The 17,234-nt window shown below is 41.1% G+C and overlaps 1 protein-coding gene across 1 annotated transcript; it reads left to right on the top strand.

The window, feature by feature from the left end:
- The first annotated feature begins 1,104 nt into the window (after nucleotides 1–1,104).
- Nucleotides 1,105–16,365, top strand: mkln1 (muskelin 1, intracellular mediator containing kelch motifs). The gene is made up of 18 exons (XM_017438202.3): nucleotides 1,105–1,235; nucleotides 1,927–1,996; nucleotides 5,179–5,321; nucleotides 6,717–6,805; nucleotides 6,897–7,006; nucleotides 8,177–8,369; nucleotides 8,479–8,595; nucleotides 8,795–8,860; nucleotides 10,065–10,177; nucleotides 10,276–10,488; nucleotides 10,928–11,149; nucleotides 11,231–11,360; nucleotides 11,908–12,055; nucleotides 13,251–13,365; nucleotides 13,816–13,955; nucleotides 14,648–14,750; nucleotides 14,837–14,891; nucleotides 15,662–16,365. The coding sequence occupies exons 1-18, from the start codon at nucleotides 1,156–1,158 to the stop codon at nucleotides 15,781–15,783; spliced, it is 2,229 nt and encodes a 742-aa protein (XP_017293691.1). The 5' UTR covers nucleotides 1,105–1,155; the 3' UTR covers nucleotides 15,784–16,365.
- Nucleotides 16,366–17,234: the final 869 nt, after the last annotated feature.

The following is a 17,234-nucleotide window of genomic DNA, read 5'->3' as shown; positions in this document are numbered from 1 at the left end:
AAAGGGCCACTTCAGCACTTTTTTTGCATCCGGACCACACTAGAACTGGTCCAGCTCCAAAACTACAACACCTCACTGGTATTTGATAAAAAGGTGAAATCTCTGCTAAAATCTTGTGTTTTGAATCAACATTCATATAAATTAATTCATGTCATTTCAGTGAGTCATCATGGTTGTGCCCTGAGTCCAAATACATGTCATATACACATTCAAGCCACTTGTTTTAAATAAATGCTTCTATTTTAATTCAGTTTTGGTCTTCATTGGAACTGATGTGCAGGGGGAGAATGAGGGGTTGACCTCAGGATTGTTTAAAGTCTGGCTACGGCCCTGCTCACAGACAGGCTGTTCCTGTGTTGATGAAACTCTTTGAAGGGATATTTTCGGGCATTTTGAAGTGGGGTTCTGTGAACAGGCTTTGAACACTTAATATCTTTACTGCTGTAAATAACTGAACAACCTCAGTTTGGAAAGCAAAAATTAGCAAATAAGTTACGCTAAATGAGGCAGCTAAAAGTACAAATTTGCTAAACTATGGCTAAAAATGGAGCAAAATCATAGATAAAATGGAAAAGGTGCAATTAACAAGACAATAGCTAAAACCTCAAAGAAGCATATGAAGACAAAAAATAAATAAAATAGAGCAAGTAGATTTAAGAAAACTATGTTTTTGAAAAACTGAATAGAGGTCTCTGTTTCTCTATGCTGATCTTTTTGGTGTACAAGATTAAGTAATTCAAAAATATAATGTATAAAACACTTAACGCTGAAAGTTTCATAAAATCTTAGGTTAATATCTGTAACGATTTGGGGGTAGTTTAATTGTAAATAAACTATAAATAGGAAACATATTAGTGTGAATGCTGACTCAGCATTCACACAACTGTGAATTATGAATGATGTGTTTTTAATTTTGTCATCAGTTTCTATCATTTGCTTACCACATTATCTCTGGCTGCACTGTATCTCTTTCGAGGAGACAGAAAATAAATTGAATTTAATTTTAAATATGAATGTATTTCATATTAAACATGACTGAAAGGGAGATTTAGGGGGGACTTTACAAACCACTCGGGGTGTACTGTCTCTTTAAGAGCCATCAGCCCCTCGCTGTTTGCCAGCCAGCCTCCCCGCTACCTGCTGTTTTCCAACAAGATGGCTGCCGTCCCTGAAAGCAGAATCCTCACTTTCAGCGTTTTTAAATGGAGCTCGTACTCCTCGACATATTTACCCGAGTGAGTACTGCGCACGTCAGCTGGCCCGGTGTGTGCACGAGTGCCAGCGGCTGCAGGCGGCCCGGTTTGACCCCTCCGTGCACCGGAGCACCGTCCAGCCGGCTGGCCTGGCCTACCTCGTCCGTTAGCCTAGCCTGCTAGCACTAGCTTAGCATTCGTAACGTAAACAAACGCAAAACAAAAGTTAGATCATCGGATTAAACTGTTTCGAGCCAATCAGAACTCGTTGTTATATTATTTATAATAGTAATGTGCTGTAGTGTGTGGAAAATCAATCTGAAGTTTATCATAATTCCAGCTGATATCGGTGACATCTGTTAAACTAGCTAGCTCGATAGCTAGTTTTAGCAGCTGTGCTATTAAGCCTGTGTAGCTGAAAGGGTTATGTGAAACAAAATTCAAACCTCTGTGGTTCACTTTAACATGTCAGTGCCACTAAGTATTACTAAAGTCACTTATTATTTGAAAACACTTGCCTGTTGCTTAGCTAGGTGGCTAACAACATCATGCTAGCTGCTGCTAAACGAACCATGTAGCACAGTGTTTACTCCAGAAGCGGCTTCATTCACGGCTATAATTAGTTTGTGTGTCAAACTATTGAAGTTAGATTGTCTGGTCTTCTCTGTGATGAGCTAAAGGTTTCCCCTAATTAAAAAAAACTTAACCCACTCTTTTTTTGTTTGTTTATTAGGAATATCTTGGTGGATAAACCAAACGACCAGTCCTCCAGGTGGTCTTCTGAGAGCAACTACCCTCCACAGGTAGGCTGACAGAACGAGCTATTAGAGTCAGAAAAGCTGTTTTTCTTTTCATGAAGTTTGTACAGTTTATGGGTCTGTCTTTTTAGCTTTGTGTCCACATGGAATCAATGTTTTAGGAGCCCCTAAATGGTATTGTGATGTGAAAAACTGTTGAAATGGCACTCCTGTTTTTTTTGCGTTGACAGCCAAAAACACAACCTTTTGAAAACGCCCACCTCTAACCTAACCTATGACCCCAAGCAAGATGGATGTAACAACAACAATGACATCATTTATGCAAAACCTTCATATTCTGTATTACTTTAAAGAACAGACAAGGTTGATGAATAATAACAGCCTTGTATAGATTAGAGAGAAAAAAAATCATATTATTGCACCAAATAATCTAAAGCCCAAAATGTTTTTTATCACCAGGGGGTTCAAAAGTTTCAAGAAAATGTTGATTGCAAAATTTTGAAATTTACAACCTCAGAAATGCATTTTCCTGGCATTTGGAACAAGGCTGGGAGAGGCCAAAATCAGCTGTTTTTGAGGACAATTTGTGAGACTGTTTGGCGTTTTAGAAGGACTGGGAGAGTTTTCATAAAATCAGACTGAGAATTAATTTATCCAAGACAAGGAGCGAGGAGTTATCTTGTAAAATAGATTTGAATAAAAACATATTGACTGGAGATTTGAAATGGATTGTCTTGGCGTTCTCTTTGGTTGGTAGAATCCACTCAGCTGAGAGTAGACCTGTACCAGATGTGCAGAGAATAACTAAATAAATCACAGAACAAAACGATAAGAAAGTGAACCTTCATTTATTACAATGTAAAAAAAAAACTTAGGAGGCCAGGACATTCTGGCATCTGTCATCCACTGCCTGGAATATGATGCTCCTGACATCGACCAATCAGAAGCCTCGGCAGATAAGTGACAACTCTTGTCCAATCAGTGGTGGCGTTATGACGACAGTGTTTACTCAAAGATGGCTGCACCCATGGATCAAAAACAAACTCGGGGAGACAGAAAATTACCATTTCACATTTACAAAATACAGGGATTAAAGCAAAAAATATATATTTTTCGACTGGTATAAAACCTTCATTCAGCTGCGTTGTCACTGGCTACTTTTTGTTGACTGCCCAAAAATATATTCGGGGAATAAATGTGGAGGAAAAAAAAAGAATGGTCTTGTTGCGTCTCGTCTCGTCTCGTCACTATCCCATCTTATCTTATCACTATCCCATCTTATGATACAGGGATTAAACTGATGCTGCTTTCAACAAATAAAGAGAACCAGAGCCAACGTTTTAGCCAATCAGAGCACAGCAGAGCAGAGTGGGTCTGGGTGCAAGCAGTGTTGCCAATTTAAAGGCTCTGTTGCTAAACGTAGAGAGTTCTCAGACCCCTCTAAAGATTACTATCGACTTTTCCTGGTGTTTTCTGGTGTGAGTGGACCGTCCTCCGTCCCATAGCGTCCCTCAGCCAGTCTCTTCTGTGTCATTATACTTATTTTTCTCATAATTTCTGTTGACAGACATCACAACGAATGTTCAGGAATATTTTGGTTTGATTTATTGGACATATCCTATAACGTGAACGCTTAACTTGTGTACTCCGAGTAAGGGCTTGTACACAGTATACTCCTTTTTACCTGGAAAACCTTCAGAAAGTGACCAATAAAAGGGGCTGGGGGTGTGATATGATTAAGTGTACAAAAACATTTTCAAAGGAGAGTTTTTTTTGTCTTTAATCCCTGTGACTGTGGGGTTTGAGGGTGGAAAAGCTTGCATTTAGTGATGTGTTTATAATAAGCCTGCACAAAATATTGGTAAACTGCTTCGTTAGTGATTTTTTTGTGTGTTTAAAAAGACTTGCACTGCCAATAGAAACAAAGTAGTCTTTATGTTCAACACTTAACAAAAGCATCATAAAACGAGAATGATAGTTTCAGTAGCTTTGGCGTTCTGCTAACTTTGACTGAAGTGTCAGTTCTTTATAAAAGGAGCTGTTCTCTTCCAGTGCGATCTGTTCTACTAAGGCTATTATTAAATCTGCTTTAAGCGTTCAGCGCCACACAGCTGTCTTCCTTAAAAGACAAAAAAAAACAAACAAACGCGTTCTCCTTTTTGAACTCGTTGACCCGCAGCGCTGACAGCTGACGTCTGAGGTTGAGTCTGAAAGTTTGCGTCGTACTGCAAAAGGAAACGAAGCGTTGCAAAACAATGGTTAACCACTCAGATAGGTGGTACTATGTAGTCTTATATAGCGCCGCCGCCACGTTACGTGAATAAGAAGCAGGCATACATCGATGACAGGAGGATCATTTGGATCTGAGATGGATGCTCTAGTTTGACTAAATCTACAGCAAATGAATCAAGAATTAATTGACAAATGAATCTCCAACGACACAAGAGTTGGCTACATTCTTTAAAAATATATATATCTGTAAAGCTAGTTGGTGGTACCAGGACTCGGGACTCGGCACGTCCAGGGACCTTTCCTGCAGCTGGTGGGCTCACCTCCTGTTTGTGTTTTGGTCTTTTGGGCCCCATACCGCCCCTGGCAGTAGCATTTCTTAACGGCACGCGTGTCGTTTGCTGCGTTGCATGCTCCGTTCAGCTCCCACCACATTAAACTTTAGCTCAGTATCCGTAAAACTGACTTGGAGACGTTTCTGTGTTGGCTGAGCTCAGGCAGCTATGGCTACCCGACGATTACATCCTGAGAGTTTCATTGAAATTTGCCGTTCGTTCCTCTTGTTCACGAGATATTTTGCTGACAGACATGGGTAATTACATGATCACCTTCATGGTGGTGGGTGGCCAGGGTCGAACTGCTTGATACTAAAATAACAATGGTAAACATGACTGTTGTTCATCTATACCAGGGGTGGGGAACCTTCTCTTTCTTGGGCCATTTACATTTTTAAGACCTTTTGATTTCCATACTTCATTTGTAAACCCATTTCTAAACTGATAAAACCACAGTTATCAGTTTTTTGTTTATTTATATATATAATAACTTAAAAATTAGGCCTGTACTGTGGATTGTATATTTTCCCCCCCTCTGGGTTTTTAATTATTGTATTATTTGTTTGAAATGACTTTGTGGCTCTGGTAAACCGGTTTCGAGAGGTTTCCCCCACGTCTGAGCTACACAAACTTAACAGATCACATTTTTCTCCGTTTCGCCAGTTTTTAATCTTGAAATTGGAACGGCCGGCGATCGTTCAGAGCATCACCTTTGGGAAATATGAAAAGACTCACGTCTGCAACCTCAAGAAGTTCAAGGTGTTTGGTGGGATGAGCGAAGAGAACATGACGGAGCTTTTATCCAGGTGAGATGTCCCACTTTGTCCCACTTTGTCCACGTTGTCCACTTTGAGCAGCAGCTGTTTGGGCTTCTTTGGGAAAAGTTGCAAAGATATCCAAACCTTAATCTTCTGCTTCAGGCACTTAATTCACTACAATCTCTAAGTTATTTTATGGCTTAGGATTAAGGATTCATCGATACCACATTTTTTTCCAAATCAAATATAAGTACTTACATTTCAGTACTTCCTGAGTACCATGCACCAGAGATACAAAAGTACCAAATTCCATTTTACTTCTTACAAATGGAAAATATGTTTGAAAATGAAATGAGATTACGTTTCATGTTGTCTTCTCGAGCCGAGTCCTTTCCCATCAGTGAGGGGTGACGTTGTCGGGAAGCTCATGCTTAGATCCGTATATTCCCAGTAGGATTTGTATCCCAGGAGATCTGCACGTCCTATGAGTCTTTTGTGTGGTTGAGCTGCTCCTGAATATCAACCACCACAGCATCCTCTGTACCCTTAATATGAATTCCACGAATCAGCATACATCATAACATGAAGAAAATGATCTGAGGTGTATTTTTAGTCTGGATAATTATACTTCTACCAGCCACCAGGGGGCACTTGTCCTTTGTGGCTTCAACATCCAGCTTCTAATTGTCTCTCGTTATAATAAATCTCAATGTTTCGGACTGATACCTGGTGTAACGCTAATTAAGGCTAGGCGCCTGACTACGGCCAAATATGGTTATAGGCAGGCAGAAAGGTTCGGCTGAGGTTCGTGTGTGTGAATTAAACATCAGACAGGAAGTGAGGTTAAATTATTGTATTCAAAGTTAGATATCTGTGTATATTTAGGAAGGTATCTTAAAATAATAATTTCCTATGAGCATAATTGACTTCAGTAATGTTTCAATAAACAATTAATTGTTTTTCTTTCTCCAAATAAATGAACCAATTCCAGAGTTCTATAGGTCGTCACCAAAATCAATGAAAAGTAACTAAAACTTTCCTAAAAGGACAAATTTGCAAAAATCAAAGGGCTTATTTAATACTTTGAGGATATGTCTTCTATTCGGCCACGAAAGTAACAAAAAGAGAATGATCTTTTAATCAATAAGACCATTTTTGAATCCAATATAATCTTTCGGTTGTGTTAATTTGGCTCGATCCAGCCGTAGTCTCACATGCAACTAGCAACAGCAATGGAGGAGATCCGAGTTCACCTCTCACCCGGAGCTTAAAGTGGGCTGTCAGTTTGACCCGCCAAAATAAAATACGGGTTGATTAGCTTGTGCGGGTTACACTGGTCTGCACTGGTGCGTCTTTGGCATGTATTCTATATTACTGCCGTGTTGTGTTGTTGTCCAAAACCCGTAGTAGCGTTTTTTTTTCTTCCTTCTCTTCATCTGCCAGTGGCCTTAAGAACGACTACAACAAGGAAACATTTACGTTAAAGCACAAGATTGACGAGCAGATGTTCCCCTGCAGATTTGTGAAAATAGGTAAGACAGGCCCTAATTTATAAAAGGCTACGCTTATAGTTTGTGAAAAGTGTTTGTTTTCCGTCTCTTATTTCTTAATCCTTGGTCTCAGTGCCTCTGATGTCTTGGGGTCCAAGTTTTAACTTCAGCATCTGGTACATTGAACTGCACGGCATCGAAGACCCCGAGGTGGTGCAGCCCTGCCTTAACTGGTACAGCAAGGTAGGATCTGGCACATTATTATATCATTTCACATGTTATTTACACACTAAACCACAAGAGGGCGCTGTAGGGCCTGTGTTGAGTCTGACGTAGGCGACGTAGAAGAAGCAGCGCCGCATCTTTTACCTCCGGAGTTGTTTAAAAGTGACACAGAGGATGAAGATTTCATTGGGTTTAGTGGTTTGGAGTGGCACGGATGGTTTTGTAAACTTGTTAGCATGTTAGCATTTATGCTATCGTTATCTGAATAACTCTTAATATGTTATGTTAGCATACCAGGCACGTTCTCATATAACGTTAGCATGCCGTACAATTATTCAGCCTGTTGTTGCCTCGATTCTATTTTTTTTTAAATTGCCTTTCAAGATGACATGTCTGTTCTTGGTGTTGGATTTTATCAAATAAATTTCCCCCCAAAATGCGACTTATATATGACTTTTCCTTCTTTATTATGCAATTTATGGCTGCTGCGACTTGTACTCCGGAGCAACTTATAGTCCGGAAAATAAGGTACTTATGGTACAGGAAATAAACTGACAAGATAAAGCGAACCACAGCCAAAGTTTTAGTCAATCAAAGCAGAGGAGGGCGGACCCAGGTACAAGCAGTGTTTACTAATTTAGAGACTTTATTGATAAATTTAGCAATTATTTTAGACTCCTCTAGTGACTATTTTTCAAAAAAAGTGACTTCTTTTCTCGTGTTGAAGCAGTGGGTGCTGAAGTTAACCCTCCTCCGACCCACAGCTCTAAAATAAGTTTGTGTTTCTCTTCTGGGTCCCTTTTGCTGATTCCAAACCCAGATAAAAGGTGAAAGTCGGAACTATGATATTCCAAAGAAAACCAGGGGAGCTAGCGTAGATAAGAAGCTTTGGGAAGCGACCGATACACAGAAGAAAAGGCTCCCATACATTTACAGGAAATGCTTGTTCTTGGGAGTCCAAAAAAGGCCCAAAATTAAGGAAAAGTTCTGGAAAAATTTGGAATGGCGTAGGAACCATGATATTAACGGTCCTTTTGAAGAGGTTTGGTTCTACAAACCAGTTTAAGATTTGACGTGGTCCATTTTTCGGTTCCTCCTCGTCGCCCGTTACCGAACAGACGTTTGGCAACCCGTTCTTGTGAGCCAATCCGAAGCCGCGCGGGTTTACTCTCCGTTGTGTCGCTTCAGTACAGAGAACAGGAAGCCATCCGGCTTTGCCTCAAGCACTTTCGGCAGCACAACTACACGGAGGCCTTCGAGTCGCTGCAGAAGAAGACCCGGATCGCCCTGGAGCACCCCATGCTCACCCACCTACACGACCGGCTGGTGCTGCAGGGAGACTTTGACGCCTGCGAGGAGCTCATAGATAAGGCCGTGAGAGGTAAAGCACTTTGATTTTTGCCGTTTTTATCTCCCTGGCAAATAAAGATGTGGATACGCCGATTTGCTCGTCCGTTATGGTCCAATAACTGATGTCCTTTCCTTTCTAGATGGTTTGTTTAACCAGTATATTGGCCAACAAGAGTACAAGCCTAGGTGGAGTCAGATCATCCCCAAATGCAACAAAGGTACAAGCAGCCAAGAAATCAGCCGAGACGACATGAACAGTGAGACAATCTATTCCCAATGTCAGATTTTTAACATTCCAGTGCTTGGAAAGCCTTGTAGATACGTCTAAACCTTTTCTGGTTTTCTGCCTACCCTCCACCCCACTGTCCCTCCCTTTATTCTGTTCTATTTCCTCCCTTTCCTCTTCGTCATCCTCCATCCTTATCTCCCTCCTCCCGTCCTCGCCCCCTTTTCCAGGCGACGGTGACGACAACAGACCCGGGATGAGAGGAGGGCATCAAATGGTCATTGACGTACAAACTGGTGAGACCTCCGCAGCCGGTGTCGTGACTCACATCCTCCTACGCAAACTCAAAATGCAAAGCTCCACGTCTGATTAATCAAATTTAAGCTTCACTCCCAATCCCATCCACCTCCAGCTTTTTTTTCCCCCTTCTGAACTCAGTTACGACTTCTGCTTAGACGGCGACACAGCTTTAGTTTTGACAATTTTCCCTTTTTTACTTGGAAACGTTTGTCTGTGGATACTTCTTTGCCTGTCTGTCTGTTAGAGCTGGGAAAAGCATTTCAGTCCTCTGCTTTTAGTTTCTGATCGTACACAAACCACTCGTGGTACACCCAGTTTCCTTCTACAAAAACTGCTTGATACAATCACAACTTCCTACATCTCCCTTCTGCGTTCGACCCTAACCGTGCTCATACCTGAACAAGTCCTGCTGGGATTAGTTTTGGCTTTTTATTTAAATTGGATCATCCGTTGACTGATGCTGCTAGCTTGAATGTCTTAAGACATCTCATTTTTTTGTCTTTATTTTGTGCAAATCTAAATGATAAACTTGATTTTGTTTTTGCTAGCACAGCTAGCCCAAGCAAGAACAGCAGTCAATTTAAAATGTTTTCCATTTGCAACTCATCATCAAGCTCAAACATACTGTAAATACAACATTTAAGCCGTTTTATTGCTAAACATTTCCCACCTTGCAGCGTATTAAAGCGACTCTGTTGGTTAGTAAACGCCATACACCAAGACAAACTAGACAGACGCAGAAACACATAAATGTCCTGCAGAGGTCTTAAGCCTAAATGCAAAATGCATTCTTATGCTGAGCTCAGAGCTGAGAGAAAACAATAAAAAAGACGAATAAGAACAATAAGGAATGTTAAATAAAAGATGATCAAGCACAAGCAGAAATAAACAACAGGGATGGATGAGTCGTGTGTTATTTATATTGCACTGTTCATGTTATAATTGCCCTTTTATTACTGCGATATGTAATCGTAATTGAAATGAATTACATTTCAAGATGAGGTAGATTGTGTTTTCGTCGGACTGTGGCTGGGAAGAAGCTGTTATGAAAGCATGTTTTTGTGTGTGTGTGATTAAACTGTCCGCTCTGCTGTGTCTCAAGCTGTACGATTGGTAATTGCTTTAATTTCTGTTTCCTTTTGAGTTGGATGGGTTAGGTGTTGTAGTTTACATGTGCTCATCCATATACCTGCCCTGCAGAGACGGTGTACCTGTTCGGGGGCTGGGATGGCACGCAGGATCTGGCAGACTTCTGGGCTTATAGTGTCCAGGAGAACCAGTGGGCCTGCATCTCCAGAGACACTGAAAAAGAGGTGAAGGGCTTCAAAAAAAAGCAAATTTTGTGTTGTGTCAGTAATCAGCCAATCAGTGAACTGTTTACATGTAAAGCCGTGTGCTCTCTGCCAATCAGAATGGCCCGAGTGCTCGCTCGTGCCACAAGATGTGCATCGACTCGCAGCGGCGTCAGATCTACACGCTGGGCCGTTACCTGGACTCCAGCGTCAGGAACAGCAAGTCTTTGAAGAGTGACTTCTACCGCTACGACATCGACGCCAACACGTGGACGCTTCTGAGTGAGGACACGTCGGCCGACGGGGGGCCGAAGTTGGTGTTTGACCATCAGGTAGGCCGTCGTTCTGTTCCTCACCGGCTGGAAAACCCAACCGAGCGTTGAAGTTAAGGAAGCCATTAACGTCAAACAATAAAGACCGACTTCAAAACAGAGGAGGAGGTCTCACATTTTAGCTTTTTAAAACTTGCAATGGAGCATTAAACCTGGCACCCAGTCATTTCCCCTCTAATTCACACGTTCGTACATGTGACCAAAACATTTCTCTTATGAGCCAGGCAAACAAACACCCTAATGACCCTCATATGGGAGGGGAGTGAGATTAATCTGCATTGGAATTTAGCTCAACTTATTAGTTGAGCTAAATGTACAATATAGAAGAATGTTATTTCATCGAATATCACACCACTCTACCTTCTCCTCATCTTCCTGTTGACCTTCACGACTTCCTGTTTCCTCCCTTTTTGCCCCCTCCTCCCTGCTCTTCCCACAGATGTGCATGGACTCAGAAAAGCACATGATCTACACGTTCGGCGGACGCATCCTAACATGCAACGGCAACGTGGAGGACAGCCGGACGTCCGAGCCACAGTTCAGCGGCCTCTACGCGTACCACTGCCAAGCGGGGACATGGAGCCTCCTGCGGGAGGACTCGTGTAACGCCGGGCCCGAGGACATTCAGTCTCGCATTGGTCACTGCATGCTCTTCCACACTGTGAGTCCAGTCAAAGTTGTAGGGTTTCGGACGACCAAGTCGATATGCTGAGTTGAACGTTTTCTCTTTATTTGCCCTCAGAGGAACCGCTGTCTGTACGTGTTTGGGGGTCAAAGGTCGAAGACGTACCTCAATGACTTTTTCAGCTACGACGTGGATGGAGATCATGTGGAGATCATATCTGATGGTACGAAGAAGGACTCGGGGATGGGTAAGAATGAATTTTATTGACTTGCTTTTATATTAGATGACAAAATATTGCAAGTATTTTCAACACATTCTCTTTTGTATGCAGGTGGTAGGCATAACTAATAGATCGATAGTGTTAATTTATAACGTACATCAAACTGAGCTGATGATCGTTTCTATTTTGATGATTTTATTGATTAACTTTCCAAATAATTAGTTAATCTAAATGACTAACTGTTAGAAGTACATTGTTTTGAGATGTGATTCAGCCGTATATTCACCACCTTTTCTCTCCTCACTATGCTTTATTTACATGCTGTTCAGCCTCTTTCTGACAGTCGGACCTTGTTGCCATGGCAATGGTGTTGCTGTGTTCAACTATGTGACTCGATGGTCTTTAATTCTGTTGCTCGCTGCTTCTCCTTTTCCTTCCCATTTGTGGGAAAGGAAGCGCTATTGGAACTCCTTCCATGCCTGCATTTATGCTTGGGGTTTTTCTTAAAAAAAACCAACAACTTCCGACCCGCACGGCTGACCTCGATGTTCTGTTTCTACGTTTGTCGGCGCAGTTCCGATGACTGGTTTCACCCAGAGAGCCACCATCGACCCAGAGCTCAACGAGATCCACGTCCTCTCCGGTCTCAGCAAAGACAAGGACAAACGCGAGGAGAACGTGCGCAACTCCTTCTGGATCTACGACATAGCTCGCAACAACTGGTAGGATCGATAAGCGAGATGTTTGTGATGTTTCTGTGATCGTAACCGCAGCAACACTCACAGGAAGCTGTTTGACACACAGCAGCTCGTAGCTGAGGTCTTCACCACAACAGATAAGTGTTGCTCGCATGCAAGAGTCAACATTTCTAAAGAAACCTAAGTGCTGCAGAAAACCAAACTTAAAAAATAACCCTGGTAATCACCTTAACGGTGAAAACACTGCAGAAAAGCTAACTCGTTTAACATCATGTTTATCACCGGAAATGTAACATTTTAATGTCATCAGAAGAAGAAACTAAATTAAATGACAAATCAACCAAAATTTAAGTAAAAACAAAAAACTGAAGTTAAATCATTAATTATCACTGTCAGTAAAGCTGATACATCATCCAATTCTTTACTTTTAGCCACATTTCGCCCATAAAAATTGAGTCATTTTTTACATTTTGTTCGTGTCTCAGCACTGAAATAAAGCAGCAAGCATTTCTCTGGCTTGCAGGCCACGTCTGGGACAAAAGGAGCTCACCTGCCCAGGTGATAACCTAATTAAAGCCAGCTTTAATCCGTCGCTTGCACCTCTGGTACTCCAGCCATCACACCCACTTCAAATATCTGTCCAACGCTGCCATCTGGTGGTAAATAAAGTATTGCAAGCATTAAAAACAGAGAAAACAACTTTCTACTCCAGGTTTCGTGATGACCAGAGATGATCTTTGGAGGAGGACTTGGAGATCAGTTTATCATCCTTAAAAAACATTTTAACTTATAAAACAAATATCTAAATACAACCAAACTATTATTAAAGCGTCTCTTTTTTTTATATGTTAACTTTCCCTTTTAAAAGCTTGTCCATTGCCCTGTGTATTTTATGGCATTCTGCTTTCTTTGTTTATGTTTGTTGTAAGTATATATAATGTCAATAAAGTTTATTGAAAACTACAGGAAGCTACAGCAAGTCGAGTAGGACAAACGGCATCACAGTGGGAAGCAACCGGACAGATTAATGTTGATAAAATACTTTTGTATTCGAAAATCAGTTTTCTACATCTGGGATGTAGAAATTAAATTAAATGTTCTGTTGAATTAAAACCCTTTTTAACTGAACATTTTCCCCTTTTTTGGTGAATTTCTTTTGAAAATGGAGCAGTCTTTTATTATTTTTTAAAAATATTTCTGTGTGTGTGTTTGTGGTCAGGTCATGCGTGTACAAGAACGATCAGGCCGTGAAAGAAAACTCGAGTAAAAGCCTGCAGGAGGAGGAGCCGTGTCCGCGCTTTGCACACCAGCTGGTCTACGACGAGCTGCACAAAGTAACAAACACAAAACACACACTTTTCTTTTCTCGTCTTTTTAACATAAAATCAATATTCTGCCTCATGAGCATCGGCTTGTATTTAAATATTGCACAACTTTTTTTATGAATTAAAGACAAAACCTCTAAAAAAAAAAAAAAAAAAATGATGCAACTCCTAAGAAATACGAAATTGTTTTTGACACATTGAGAAATAATTTTTATTAATAATTATTATTTGAAGTTGGTTGCTTCAGCTGGAAGATGCAAAAAGAAAAAGTCAGAAGTCGTGCATTGTAGAACATTTTGTTTGTAGTATACAGATTAATAAAGAAGACATTAAAATGAGTAAATGTTTGTTTTGTTTTTTGTAGCTTTTAGATCAGTGCATCAGTTCTATTTTAAGCAGCTTACAGTTCAGTTTGGGTCCTCCTTTCGTTGTGTATTTCATGTCCCGTTGGTTTTTCAGGTCCATTACCTGTTCGGCGGAAACCCCGGCAAGTCATGTTCTCCCAAGATGCGCCTGGATGACTTCTGGTCCCTCAAACTGTGTCGGCCCTCCAAGGAATACCTGCTCCGCCACTGCAGATACCTCATCAGGAAATACAGGTCTGCGCTGATTTCCAAAAAAAACCACCTGTTTGTGAGTCAGCGTTGGTTGGTTTGATAGCTTCGAGCAAATATACCAGTTTTACGGTATTACAGCATTAAAAAATTGGTTTAAAAATTGAAACGCAATAACAATTACTGCTTCTTAAGTCATATCACATGTTGCTAAATGAAGTTATGGGCATAATAGTGTAGTAATACTTAAAATAATTGTACAGCTTTTTAATTTTAATGCACAGTTATAAATAAGGAAACTAAGAGAACAGGTGAACCTGTTGACAGTCACTCTGTTTCTGATCAACCTGGGGCTGCAGTTCCTCTTGCGACCACACCCTGGAAGTTGGCTACAGTCCCATTAGCCTTCTGCTTTTTTAATAGCATTAACAGCTGTGGTCAGAGGAGCATTAAGCTGCTTAAAGATGGTCTAACATGATATTTATAATCTGTCATCTTTGCTGTCTTTGCTCCTCTGTTTTCTTTAAATGACAACGGCTTCAAAGCCTTAAATTTTTTTTAATTTTTTTAATTTGATGTGAGAAAAATGCAACTTTATTTTGTGCTGAGTCAGGCTGATGACTTCTTTAGGTTGTTTTCTACCTCCTGAAGCTAAAGTTCTGTTAGCTTCTGCTGCCATCTAGTGGTGGAAACTTTGATTGTCTGAACGTTGACCATGGCTGGTTTTGGTCACCCAGGTTTGAGGAGAAAGCTCAGTCGGAGCCACTAAATGCACTGAAGTACCTGCAGAACGACCTGTCGCTCACTGTGGACCACACAGACCCGGACGAGACGAAAGAGGTAAGAATTTGACTCTTTATAAAAACCAAACGTGTCGCGAGGGCCGTTTGTTCTGCGCTGACCCAGATGTTTGTGCCGTGTTCCAGTTCCAGCTGCTGCCGTCGGCGCTCTTCAAGTCCAGCTCCGACTTCATCCCTCTAGGTAAGATTGGGCGGGGTTTCCCCCAGAAAAGAGGCTAAGCTAATCACGATCGCCGGCCGTAAAATAAATGAAAAAAAGTTGCCAGGAAAGTTGAAAATTTGGCTATTTATTATGATGTTGTAAGATATTTGTGTCAAAAAGAGTACAAACAAGGCACCAACACACGTCTCACTTCCAGGCCAACGAATAACAACAGAGAACTATGAAAAACAGACAGATGCTGTACTGTGCTGTGCTTTTTGTGGCACAGGCTGCATGTTGGATCAGCGCATCTATTGCTGAATTTAATAGCCTTGTTTTACTGGTAAACAATTCCCTCACGTCAATGCATCTACCTGAAAAGGTAGATCTTCTGATTGCGTGTGGGGGAAAAAAAACGTGTTTAAAAATTATGTATTTATAATAAAAAGGCGGAGCTTCGCCTGGCGGCCCGCCAGGCTTATAATACACTGAGGGAAACCCTGATTGGGATAAAAACATGTTGGAGAATCACTTTAGTTAGGTTTAGTACATGAGTTGTACCCTTAAAAAACCTTGTTTTCAAAACATTATTAGAGTTAAACCTTTATTAAATTACTGTAAGTAAGTTTTTCTAATTTCATTTTAAAAACAAAAAAAACAACAAAACACATGCTTGTTTTGTTTTTGCAATTTTATTTTGAAACGAAAAAAACCCAAAGAACGAAACCATACACAGATTGAGCTTTTTGTCTGATTCTGATTTGAGAGAATTTAACAGAGATCTTCTCGGCTCTCTGTTTGGCCCTCAGGGTTCTCCGACGTCGACCAGACGTACGCCCAGCGGACGCAGCTCTTCGACACGCTCGTCAACTTCTTCCCCGACAGCATGACTCCGCCCAAGGGCAACCTGGTAGACCTCATCACTCTCTAGCGCCGCGCGACAGAGACGTCACGAATATGCCCCGCCCCCTTTTTTCACTACACGGCCCCGTTTCCTTCACAGGCTGAGGGGTAAATTAATCCACACTGTCCCATCAAGGTAGATTGGATTTACTCTACGAAAAACCTCCAAACGTTTACCACTTCTTTAATAATCACAATTCCCGCGCACACGAACAGCAGTAAAGTTTCTAATTTTAGGAGTTTTAGAAAACGCCATGAGATAAAGTTAATATATGCTGTATATTAAAACAAGTTTTGGGTGTAGAAAATATGTAAATATACATATTGACTCTTTTTTTTTTTTTTTTTTTTTTTTCCTGGACTGAACTCGTTCTATGCGCCAAAAACCTCCCAGCTATTTACTTAAAAAAAAAAAAAAAAAGAAGAATTTAAAGCAGTTTGTGTGGTTAATTTCATAAACATCTCCTGATGCTGTTTTCAAGAAGTTCTTCTCAGGATTGAGCTTTTTTTTAAATTCTCATCTATTAGATTCTGTTAGAATTAAGAAATTTCCAACCAGATGTTAATTTAAAAAAAAAACTATAAAAACCGAGCTGCAGCTACAGATGTGGACAGATTTGTTTGTAATCTTTTGTTGCGTAAAGAAGAAATAACTTGAATCTGACAAAAGTAATAAAATTGACAAAAAATCAGAAATTTTGGTTCAACTGAATTATTTTTAAAACCAAACTAATGACACAAAGGATGGTACCGAACGATCACTGCAGTCGGGTGATTCCTGTCCCCGTCCATGAGACGTCCCCACCTGTCCTCAGGTGTTTTGTCCCACTGCTCCAGCTGTCTCAGGTTCTCCAGATGTTTCAGCTCCTTCCACAGATGTTCAGCAGGATTTAGATCAGGGCTCAGAGGGTCACTTCAGAACGGTCCAATGTTTGGTTCTGATCCATTCTTGGTGCTTTTAGCTCATTATCCTGTTGGACCCGTGATCTGTGACTGACACCAACCTTTCTGACACATTTAGCTCCAGGAAGCCTTGATAGTCTTGAGATTTAATTGGACCCTGAACAGATTCTGGACCAGAACAGAACCGAGCCTCCTCCATGTTTCTTTCCAGCTCCAGTTTTGTCTCATCTGTCCAAAGGACATCCTCCCAGAAGGTGTCCACCTGAGTCGTCTTCCATTCAGTCCACTTTGTCTCAAACAGACTGATGGTGTGATCTGACACTGATGACCCTTGACCTTGGCTACCATTCGTATCATCAGTCTCTTCAGTTTGTCACCAGTTGTCCTCTCGTAGACACGTCCAGGGAGGTTGTCTCCAGTCCTGTGGACCTTAACCTTCTGAATAATCTTAACCTTTAACCTGCTGCTCAATCATTTCCTCTCTAAGCTCCTGAGACAACTCTGTCTTTAGCTCTCTTTGGTCCATGTTCAGTGTGTTACACACCATGATCCCAAACAGCCCTGTGACTACCTGTC

The sequence above is a fragment of the Kryptolebias marmoratus genome, linkage group LG1 (assembly GCF_001649575.2).
Source record: "Kryptolebias marmoratus isolate JLee-2015 linkage group LG1, ASM164957v2, whole genome shotgun sequence".
Lineage (NCBI taxonomy): Eukaryota > Metazoa > Chordata > Actinopteri > Cyprinodontiformes > Rivulidae > Kryptolebias > Kryptolebias marmoratus.
This window is presented reverse-complemented; position numbering and strand designations above follow the sequence as displayed.